The sequence below is a fragment of the Aptenodytes forsteri genome, unplaced genomic scaffold, assembly GCF_000699145.1.
Source record: "Aptenodytes forsteri isolate BGI_AS27 unplaced genomic scaffold, ASM69914v1 Scaffold261, whole genome shotgun sequence".
NCBI lineage: Eukaryota > Metazoa > Chordata > Aves > Sphenisciformes > Spheniscidae > Aptenodytes > Aptenodytes forsteri.
Genome location: NW_008795583.1, coordinates 114,008 through 125,315, shown reverse-complemented (window position 1 = coordinate 125,315; position 11,308 = coordinate 114,008). Strand labels below are relative to the sequence as shown.

General features: G+C 60.8%; 1 protein-coding gene across 1 annotated transcript; it reads right to left on the bottom strand.

Moving 5' to 3' along the window:
• Positions 1-3,264: 3,264 nt before the first annotated feature.
• On the bottom strand, positions 3,265-7,529 carry LOC103901430 (E3 ubiquitin-protein ligase RNF19B). The gene is given in 9 exon segments (XM_019472861.1): positions 3,265-3,701; positions 3,847-4,004; positions 4,006-4,040; positions 4,369-4,515; positions 4,718-4,832; positions 5,279-5,441; positions 5,931-6,081; positions 6,388-6,578; positions 7,084-7,529. Coding segments are annotated over 9 exon segments (1,566 nt in total). The 3' UTR covers positions 3,265-3,541.
• Positions 7,530-11,308: the final 3,779 nt, after the last annotated feature.

Below are 11,308 nucleotides of genomic sequence, written 5' to 3'. Positions count from 1 at the left end.
GGTATGTCATGTGCTATATCAAAGACCCTTATATCTACAGTTATTTTCATTAACCTAGTGAAGCTGTTCAAAGAATAGAATCATGAGTTTTGCTAAGACTGCCTGGCAGGTTATGTGATGACAGCTCATCTCCATGAGTGCAAAGGAGTCAAGGAGCTGTGCTGGGGAGGGGTCCTGGTGACCTATTTGGAGCCAGCAGAGGCCCCTGGCCCAGCTGCTGCTGGGCCCTCCAGGAGGATGGTCAGACCCAGGGCTGCCTGAGGTCCACGGGGGTCAGTGGGAAACACCTCCCAGCAGCAACAGGGGCTGCTGCCCACAGGGTTTGTGACTTGCTGTGGGATGCCAGGGCGGGGGGCACATGGGGCAGGCAGGACTGCTATGGGCTGTTTGGGAGAAGGGAGGGACTGGAGGGGGGAGGAACAAGCATGGGAAAGAGGCATAAAAGGGCCCAGTTGTGGGGGGGAAATGGATCATGACAAAGTGATCTTCTTTTCTAGCTCTTTTCCTGGGTGTGTGGGCTCTTTCTACTGTGCACAGGGGTGTGTGGGTCTGAGTGCTAGCAAAGGGAGAGAGCAGCATGCATGCGTGCTGAGGAGGAACGTGTACCTCAGTGTGTACTTGTGTACTCGTGTACTCGCCCGCAAACATCAAGCTGGACTTGCTGGTGAGTAGGCAAAGAGGTTTGGGAGCCAGGTTTTGGTGTGGCCTGGGACAAATCCTGGAGAAACCAGAGGTCTGAGATTGGTTACTGAAGGCAGCAGGAAGCCCAGGCTGTTAAGGTGATGTGATAAGCTCAGCTGCAGACACAAAGGAGGCACAAAGAAACAACAGCAGGAGTAATTTCATTAATAATCTGACCCAGCTACTCCCAGTCCCATCAGAAGAGAAGTGCCAGCCCCTCAAAGGCCAATGTCCAAAAATCCAGAAGGACGAAGAGGTACAAGAGCAGGTGGGGGGGGACCCAAATCACAGACACACCCTCCCTGGATTCCCCCAGGGCTGTCCCAGGAGAACCATCAGCCCCATGGTCCAGGCGTGAAACCCATCACCATGCCTCAATGGCAGCTCTCTGGATCACCTTGTGAGCACAGAGGGTGGCTGCCTAGGGGTGCAGGACACATTATGGGATGCAGGGAAAGAGCGTTTGGGGATAGTACAGGATTTATTATGGGATGTTCAGCGGAGGAACCAAAGGCAGGAAAAGGGAGGGATTTAGGAGATTTGGGGAGGAACAAGTGTGGGAAATAGAGGGATAAGGGAATAAGAGGGTCTATTTGTATGTAAGCAGGGACTAGTCAGTATGAGTCTGGCCATGCCCTCTGCCTGATCACCACAGTCTGTTCTGCCACCTTATTAAACTTCACCTTCAACTACTTACTTTCCTCCATGTGAGTGCAGGGGGGGCAGGGGAGTGTCTGGTGCCAGCAGTGAACGCACATGTGTGTGTGAGCACTAGCAAAGAGCAGCCATACCAGCTGGGCAGTAGGTGATGGGGCATAGGAGCAAGGGAACAAGTGGGTCTCTAAGGGCAGCTCTGGGTATGGGAGCATGGGGGGGAGGTGGCAGGAGGGTGGCTATGGGACCATTGGAGTCCTGGTTGGCTTTGGGTGTGAGTGCACCTGTGCATCTCCAGGGCAAAAGCACCTGGGAGGGGCAGGTGTCAGCTATGGGACCAGGGAGGGGACCTGATAACTTCTGAGTGAGAGACAGGCACCACAGCAGCCACACCCATCATGTGCTGGGTCAGTGAATCACAAAAGTGTGGAACATCATGCGATCATGCACAGCTGGGGAAGGGCGATGAGGTAAGCAGCACTCACCCACCCCAGTCAGTACCAGTCCCTGCAACTGTGCTGCAAGATGCTGCTAGACTCTGCTAAATGTTAAGCAGCTAAATGTTCAGAAGCAGCTTTTTCTCCCAAGGATGCTGCAGTGGCGTCAGACTGGTTGTAGGCAGGATCCCACTTGCCGGAGACCGCGCACCCCATTTGGCTCAGGGTGCCCACCCACAGCCTGTGGCATTACCACAAGGTCCCTCCACGCTGGTCTGGCTGCAGGATGGATCCCTGGTGGGGATCAGGACCCACAATCTTGACCTGCTTGGCCCCAGAAGCTTGGGGGCAGGGGCAGCTGCCCCCACCCCAACACCGCAGCCTGTCAGGGGCATTCCTCAGGGGCAGCCTGGTTGCCCACAGGCAGGGTGGGAGGCCACAACCACCCCGTGCATGGAGGCACCAGGTTGGCTGCCACTGCCTTGTCTTCATCCACATGTAGAAACGGGTGCCCTGCAGCCCGTGCCAGCATCCCATGGGGTGTGGGAGGGAAGCCAATGCAGGACATGGAGCCCCACAGCTATGATGGTGGCCAGGGGCTACCCCGGCCCCCAGCCAGGGGCTACCCCACGCAGGAGTACAGGACTGTGTGGGGCCCTGTAATCCCAGTGCCACCAGGGAGGGGAGCAGCTGTGGGAGCCCGGGTGCTGGAGGCAGCCTTCAGCATAGTTTTCTCTCCTGCTTTGGAGCAGGTGCCCATCACAAGGATCCAGATAAGTCCTCATCTTGTGGCACTCTACATGCTAAAGCATCACCCACAGCTGGCTCAGGGCACAGCTCTCCTCTCCAACAGCCCTGGGACCCCTTCACACACTGCCAGAGCAGCCAGGGGCAGGCAGGGATGCAGATACAGACACAGGCCATTGTAGTGAGACCTGTGTGCTCCCCAGCTCTGCCCCGGCGCAGTGCATGGCCTCCCACCCTCAGGGGCTGCTCTGGGCCCCAGCTGCAGCTGTCCTGCTCCACACTCATGGTCCGTCTGCCGGAAGCCACGTGCTGCCCCCAGTAAGGTAGTTGGGAGCACGCAGGACCCATGGGTGCCCCACACTGTGCACCAGGAGCTGGCCCAGCTGGGGCAGGGCTCAGCCCCTACCCGAGTTGCTCGGTTTGCTAGTGCTGGCTGAGGCTCTGCAGCAACATTCCACCCTCCCAGCTGCCAGCCGCATGCTGCGCTGGTCCTGCAGCTGCAGCGCTCAGTTTGCTGGGGTGTTTGCACAAGGGAATATCCCCACTCTTCCCCCGCTCCCTGGCCCTACTTGTCCCCCCCGTCTGCTCTACTGCCTGCACCTGGGTGGGGCTAGGCCCACCCTACCCCACCTGCTTGGCCTCCTGCAGTACCCACCAGAGGAATGCATCACAGATCAGAGCCTGCTGTGATGGGGGCTGTGCTATCAGGGGGATGGCTGCGCTGCAGGAGACAGACAGACCCTCAGAAAGTAGTTTTATTTCCTAGCCGTGCCAATGCTCAAGACTGCCTTTGGGGACAGGGTGGATGGGGCTGGGCGCAGGGTGCAGGCAGCACTGAGTGCAGCCAGTGCCCACCCAGTCTGGGGATGGCCAGGACCCAGTTCATGGGGCTGGTGGTGCCCCGCAGAGGGTGACCAGCTCTGCCACAGGAGGCCATGGGATCTTTGTGTCAGCGGCAGGTGGGAGCCCAGGTGGGAGCTCCCAGATAGAAGATCTCCCCCCTCAGTGCTGCACAGTCCCCCTCACTCTGTGGGGACACCCACGGCACTGCACCTGTCACTGGTGCCTCCCAGGGAGTCCCCAGAGAGACTCTGCCCTGACAGTCCGCTGAACAGGCTCTGCTCTCGGGCATGATGTGGCACTGCTTCGATCGACACCTCCACCTCAATGTTGATGCCCTCCCTGCAGACAAACACAGGGCCTGAGGGCAGCAGCCCAAAGGGGGATGTCGCCACATCCCTGCCCGGTATAGCAGGCGTGGGGAAGGCACTTAGGAAGGGGATGTGCCAGTTCCCCCCACCTCCCCAGCACAGCAGCCCCGGCTCACCTGTAGGACGTGTCCTGGCCCTCGCTCAGCATGCTCCCTGCGAGGGCCACCATGCTGGTTGACTGGCTGTCCTGCTCCTTCAACACCACCCCATGGCGCGGGCTATAGCTGCTGCTGGGGAAGGAGGTGGTTGTGTCCAGGACTCCGTCCTTCGCCCCACCTGGGGCTGGGCAGCACCAACCACAGCTCATTCACTGGCAGAGGGAGAGGTGGCACTGAGCCCCCTGTCTGCAAGGACCGCTCCCCATCAGAGCAGGGAGCAGAATGGCCCACCAGGCTCTTGGCAGGGGGTGCAAACAAGCTGTTCCCAGACTGCTTTGGACAGCACCCGCCTCCCCCAGGACACCAGCCTACAGCCTCCCCACAAGGACAGAGGTGTGCGTGGTACCACCTGGGGCAGAACCAACAGGGGTCCACAGGGAGTCCCTGGCTCTGGAGGTGTCACAGCCACAGAGCCACGAGGCAGGACCAGGGCCCCTGCGGCCCAATGGAGGGCACAGGCCAGCAGATGGACGGCAGCGCAGGACTCATGCTTGGTCAGGTTCTCCAGCTCCACCACACCGAGATCCCCAGGTGGACTGCGGCTGCCCCCACACCCTGAGCGGCTCCGACACAGCGACAGCACCACCACCCCGTAGACATAGGTAAGCATCAGGGGCATGCCGACTCCTACAGGCAGACAGGCAGCTATTGCCCAGCCCCCACCGGCAGTCCTGGCTGGCCTGCCCCCCTGGGCAAAGCCCCAGTGTCCCAGGTCTCAGATATTCCCCCTGCCAAGAGCCTACACACTCTGCTGCAGTAGCCTCCAGGCCCCAGCCCCACTCTCTCCAGCACGTGGGCAGTGCCCTCAACCCTGGCCTGGCGCACTTACCCACTGTGGCAGCTGTTATGATGGGGGACACAAAGAGAGAGAGGAGGACACTGCTGGTGACAGAGAGGCACTGCTGGCACCCCAACAGGCTGCTCCTCCAGCTCTGGCCCAGCACCTTGAGGAGAACAAAGACAGGTGAAGGGCTCTGCAGGGATTTCAGCACACAGTCCCCAGGGATGGGGCCTCTTCCCAGCCCTGGCAGAGCTCTAGCCACAGATGCAGGGACACCCCCTCCATCTCCTCAGGGACAGGCAGCCATGACAGTGCCACCACCACAGCTCAGGTGTCCCTGGAAAACACCCCTGGACCCCCAGACCCCTTCCTCCTTTCACCCACCCCAACCCCCACCTCTCCAGGCTGAGAGTACCCTCACTGGCGGAGGGTGCTGGGGTGGGCAGCAGAGAGGGTCCCCGCAAGGAGGGGCTGTGAGGACTCAGGAGTGGCACAGGGACATGCTGTGGGCAGTGGTGAACACTGGGTGTCTGTCCAGGCCTGAGGCCATGGGCTGCCAAGCTCAGTGGGGAGCGGGACCATGGGGACTCCAGGGCCCCCTGCCAGTACCTTCCTACCCATGTAGATGGGGATCCCAAGGGTAATGATAGGGACAGTGATGCCCGCGACGAGGGAGATCACCATAGGCGCCCCCAGCACCATGCCCAGCTGCCACAGGGTCTTCCGGGTCCGTGACCAAGGCCTCTTCCCCCAGAAGGTGCAGCCAGAGGGGCTGCAGGGAGAGTGGGGCTGGGCCAACGGTTCCTGCGCAGAGGCAGGCAGACACCAGCACAGCTCGCCCTTGCGCTGGGGGGAGACCCATGGGCCAACTGGTGAAGTGGAAAGCCAGATTCCCCCCTCCCAGTACTGAGTTCCAGCTGCCACCTGGGACCCCCACCTGTGGGGTGCTGACAGCCAGCCCCAGGCCCCCAGCCCTGCCAGACCCAGCAGCACAGACCACTCTGCTCCCTCCCGATCAGCCCCACAGCCCAGCCAGCCCCAAACCTGGCTGTGCATGGCCGTGGTTCTCAGCAGGGCCTCGCTGCCCCCCATCCTAGCCCCACAGCTCCTGGCAGGGACCCAGCCCTGGCCCAGCATCACAGCACCCCCAGCTCAGCCCAGGGGCAGCTCCTCCAACCACACCTCAGCTCCTGGCAGCCCCTCCACCCCAGCCCCCCAGCATACCCCATGCCTCCCAGTGGCCCCACAGCCGTGCACTGACCTCAGGAAGTGCACATCAGAGATCTCCTGCAGACAGAGCCAGCAGAAGAGGCAGCCACAAACCGTACAGTTCATGCAGTTGCAGCTCCCATCATTGATCTTCATGATGAAGGCACTGCAGCGGGGACAGACCTTGATGTCCTCAGACTCAGCTGGCAGGGGGAATGAGATGAGATGGGACGGGGAGGAGGCAGGACAGGACAGTGCAGGTCCACCCCCACACCCTGTCCCAGGATTGCAACCCATCCCATGGGTGTCAGGGTGAGCCAGGCACAGCAAGGTCCCACTCCACACCCCCAGCAATCCTGGCACACGCTTCCACAGAGGCAGACAGTGGGGACCACTGGGTCCTGGCTCCAGCATCCCTGCAGGCAGGAACGTACAAAGGCATCCAACTGTGCCACTTGGCCATGCCAAATCCCTGCCCTGCTTGCTCCCACCCTGGGCCAGGGTCTCACCATGGGCTGAGTCCTCCGGGTGGAGTAGCTGTGCTGCAGGGTTGGCCAGGCTGGGGGCCAGCCGCACCGGCTCACAAGGGCCGTTGGGGTGCCAGGGCTGCCAGCAGTGGTAGCAGAACTCAGTGCCACAGCCCTCACGCCCACAGGTGAGGTGGGGAGAATCGGCACAGCTGTAGGCGATGACAGCATAGCTGTGGGGAGAAGGCAGTCAGTGCTGGGGGGGCCAGCAGTGCCCACGGCCCTCCCTGTGTCCCCGCACAGCACGCAGCTGTTCCCCTCCCTGGCACAGCCAGGCCATGCAGTGGCAGGTCCCAGCACCACGCTGAGCCAGAGTTCCAGCCCCTGCTCAGGAGAGCCAGGAGACACTCCCACCAGCTCAGATTGCAGCACAGCCTTTCCCATCCAGCACCCCACAGTTCTCCTGGGGCTTCGTAGACTGGCCAGGCATGGCCAAGAGCACCAACCCTGGCAGTGACACACAGCTCTGCAGCCAGGACGGGACGGGACATCTCTCTGAGCAGACCCAACCCCACACGGGACCAAGTCACAAGGGATCAAGCCTGGAAAAGGCTCACAGGACACAGGCGCAGTCTGCTGTGCACCAGCTGGGGAGGCCCATCGCCTCCACTGGTGTGGTAAGGGGGGACTCACACTGTCCCCTTGCTCCCGGCTCCGCATAAGGGGCCAGCCGGTCACCTGCAGTCGGGTGCGGGGCACCAGCGGGTGCTGGGGTCAGCCACCAGCAGCCGTCGCAGGAGGAACTCCTCGTACTTGTCACAGAGGGTGGGCTCGGCCAGGAGGCGGTGGACATCGGTGGGCTGGAGCGCAGCAGGGCAGTGTGGGCAGGCCACCTGCACACGGCTCTCGCTGATGGCAATGCGCAGGTACTGCTCCAGGCAGGGCCAGCACGAGTGGTGGGCGCAGGAGGCCAGGGTGGGAAAGGCCTCGGGAGGCTGGGGCAGCAGGCACAGGGGACACTCCACCAGCTCCCCACCCTCACCCAGGGGCAGCGCGATGCACATCTCAGGTTCCTCCGGCTCTGGCTCTGGTTCAGGCGACGTCTCCCCTCTGACAGCCTGTGGCTTCCACCCAAAGAAGCCCAGGAGGCGGAGGGGCCCGGGCATCTGCGTGGGCTGCTCCATGGTGGCCCATCAGGGTGGCAGCCAACTGCTGTCGGGCTACGGAGGACAGCAGGGAGGTGCCAGCCCCAGTGCGGCCACCATGGCCAGGCTCCTACCTGGGCCTCAGAGCCGGCATCCTACCCACAGGCAACAGCTGAACCATCTCCAGCTGCAGTCGGCACCACTCAGTCTGCAAAGGAACCGCACATGAGAGTGAGCTCTGGGCCCCGGACATGGGAACGGGCCCTCGGCACCCACAAGACCCTGCTACCACCCTGCCAACAGGCCCTGCTGCCCAGCTGGACCCCAGGACCATCCACATGGCTGCACCACAGAAAACACCCCAGCAGCTCCGGGACAAGTCCACAGTGCTCCTCGCAGCCCCTAGGCTGGCCCAGTCCCAGCCAGCCATCCTTGTGGGTCTGGGGCAGCGGGGCCAGCCCTGCCAGCAGTGCCCTGACCCTGACACGAGCTCTGCTGGGAGCTGGAGCATGAGACCTCAGCCTCCTGCCCCGGCTGGGGCTGTTCCAGATCCTCCTTCCTCTGGCAGGTCACAGCCCACAGCCCAGACCAGGGCGCTTGGCGCTCTCTGCTCCTGCATCTGCCTCCTCCTTCACGGAACAGCTCCCGCATGCTGTGCACCGGCCCAGCATGTGCAGCAGCCCGCCCTGATCCGGCAAGCAAGTGAGCTCCAGGCCAGCTGCAGGCACAGCTGCCAGTGGAGCCCTGCCAGGGCCCAGGACACTGCCCACCTCCTACACCCCCAAGCGCTGCACCTGGACCGCATGGCAGCACAGCCATCCCCCGAACTGAACACACAACCAGACCCTGTCCTTGCTCAACATCTCCAGCTGACGTGCTCCCTCCTACTGGGCCGCAGGCAAGAACAAAAGCACCCAACCTTGAGCTCCCACAATCACATCTTGCCTGGTCAGTGCGACCATGGTCACCCCCAGCCATTATGTCCAGCCCCGTCCCCACGTTGGCCCGAAGGCCCTAGGTGACAGTGCCGAGGCTGACCAGTCCCATGCTGAGCTTGGGCAATGCAACCACAGCCCATCTCCAGCCACCCACGTGCCCCTGAGCCAGTTCTGTTCTGCCCCATCCTGTCTCCTTCAGTTCAGCATCAAAGTCCAGAGACACAGGACCTCCCAAATTCCCCAAGGCGGGGAAGACAGTGGTCTTTGCAAGGAAGGCAGTGGCGAACACTGTGACAACCAGTTTGTACACAGGGTAGTACAATAATCACACCCCTCACCACCCCGAGTCTCCATGGCTCTCCTCTCCAAGGAGACATATGGCTGAAGCTCTGACTTTCCACTGGAGTTCAAGTGCCCAAGAGCCACAGACTTGGTCCGACTGGATGCCAGCACTTGCCGGTGCAGACACAAGCTCCTTAGCCCAGCCTGCATCGGGAAGCTCCTAGCAATGGCTAGCTTGAGGGAGCCCAGAGGAAAACTCAGGGCAAATCAAAACTGCCATCACTCACTACTCCTCCTCAGGGTTAGCTCACAGGAGAGCAGGGAACATCTCACTGCCACAGAGAAAGTGCTTCCTCCACAAAGGTTGGATCCTGCACTGTCCCGGGAGGAGAGAGCTCCTCCACGTACCCTGCAACCCAGGGCAGCAGGACCTGAAGCCTGTGGGGAGCCATCACTTCTGACCAGTGCTTCCCCACATCCCAGGTGCTGAACCAGCATCACCCAAGCTGCTGCTGAGTTTGTAGAAGAGACAACCAAGCCAAGGGACCCAAGAGCCAGTTAATTAAGTGACCAGAAGCCAGGTGATTACAGGAGAGTGGAGGTTAACATGTCAATTTTCCCTTACTTAGAGCTCACATGAGTCTGGGGCCACACCATAATCCCTCCTGACAGCAGGGTCAGTCCCTCCACTGTTCTCCTTGCTCTTTCCTTATCTATACCCCAAAAAGTTGCACCCTACACTTTACACACTCCACAGCATCATTGCATCCCTCCACCTCTAACAGTCTCTGCTGTTTTTTCTGTTTGAGCACAGCTAGAAGAGCAGAAGCATTGGCACAGGAAGAGACAGATATTAGTGACGGCTCAGGTAAGATGGAGGAGTCTGATTACATCTGCTCTGCTGGGAACGAGCAAGGTGCTGTACCGTGTCAACCAGGTGACAAAGCACTTTCCAGTGAGGTGGTAACTGAAGAGCTCATGAAAACTGGGCTGAGATTGGATTTAAATGGTTGTTAGAGAGTGGGAGGTACTGCAGGAGGAGAGCAGGAAGGAACATGCTCAAACATGGGGGAGGGCAGTGGGACTACTGTCTGCGATGACTGCTGCCGTCACCACGGACTCTGCCCGGCAGAACAGCAGGAGCCAGAGCAGAAGCAGCAACGGCTGCGCCAATACCACGGACATCAGCTGTCTGACCAGCGGGGCCAGCCCGCGAGGAGACACCCCAGGCCTGCGCCGCTCCTGCACCGGGACTGTGACAACCTTGACTAAACGGACGGGGCTGCACAACACAAGCAAAGAAGCACCGGCAGGGATCTAAGCGGCCCCATCCTCTGGCCCCGAGGTACCTGTCAGCGGGGAATCATTGCTGATGACACGGCATGGCCATGGCTCCCCTGGGACTGCCACAAAGTCCAACACATTCGACTTCCTCAGGGACCTGCAAATAAACAAAAACTATCCGTGACGAGGCTCAACAGCAGCAGCTCACACACCCAGGGTCGCCTGGACATGTCAAACAGCTCTGTTAACGGAGCCATGGAGAAGGCAGAACGAGTCCTGTAGATGGGGACCACATCCAGGGCAGGGACCTAGGCATCAGAAAGGACAAGTACAAGGTATGGCTGAGCCAGAGCAGGGCTGCTACCCCCAACACACACAGCGGCACACCAGCCATCCCTGGAGATGGGCCAAACAAGTCCCTGAGCAGGGTAACCAGGAGTCCTCCTCCCCAAGAAGAACTGTGGGGAGCTGGGCTCCCCTTCCTCTGCAGCCAGTTCCCATGGGGATCACCACTGTCACAGAATAATTCAAGTGGAAAGGGACCTCAAGAGGTCTCTAGTCCACCTTCCTGCCCAAATCAGGGTCAGCACTGTGGTTAAGGGCTTTATGCCAGTTGGGTCTTGAAAACCTCCAAGGACGAAGACCGCACAACCTCTCTGGGCAACCTGATCCATGACTAGACTTGTTCCACTCCCCAGGACAGTACAAGGGAGCAGGACCCCGGTGGGCATCTCCGAAGGATGGTTTCAGTCACCTCTGGAGATCAGACCACAGGCAGGACTGCAAATCCCTCTCTGCATTCCCAAAAGGCCCAGATCCCTCATCCAGGCTGAAAGGATCTCAGTGCTGGAAGCACCAAGATGGTGAAAGACTGGAGCACTGCCACTCATCGCTACCCAAGCGTCCTCCTGCATGCCTGTTCTCCAGCCTGTCTGCCCACCCTGCCCTCTCGTCCCAGGGCAACGCGGGCTCTGGACCACTCAGCCCCACTCTGCCAGGATCCCCAGAGCCTCTGGAGCTCTACAAGACCATCTGTGGCACACACAGAAAAGCTGTTTCAACCCTCCACCTCCAGCGGCTTGTCTCTACCTCCCTCCTGCAGCTGCCTTACCCAGACACCTTGCTCATTCAGCCCTTTCCTCTGCACAAGGCGCTGCTGTCCCCCACGGCTCTGCAGGGCAGGGTCCTGAGTGTCTCGCTCTGATACTGCACAGACCCCCCACCCCAGCGGCTGCCTGGCAGGGATCCCCAACCCCGCCAGCGCTCCCTGCAGACCGCTGTCCCTGGGCAGGGGCAGGTAACCCTTCCCCGCCC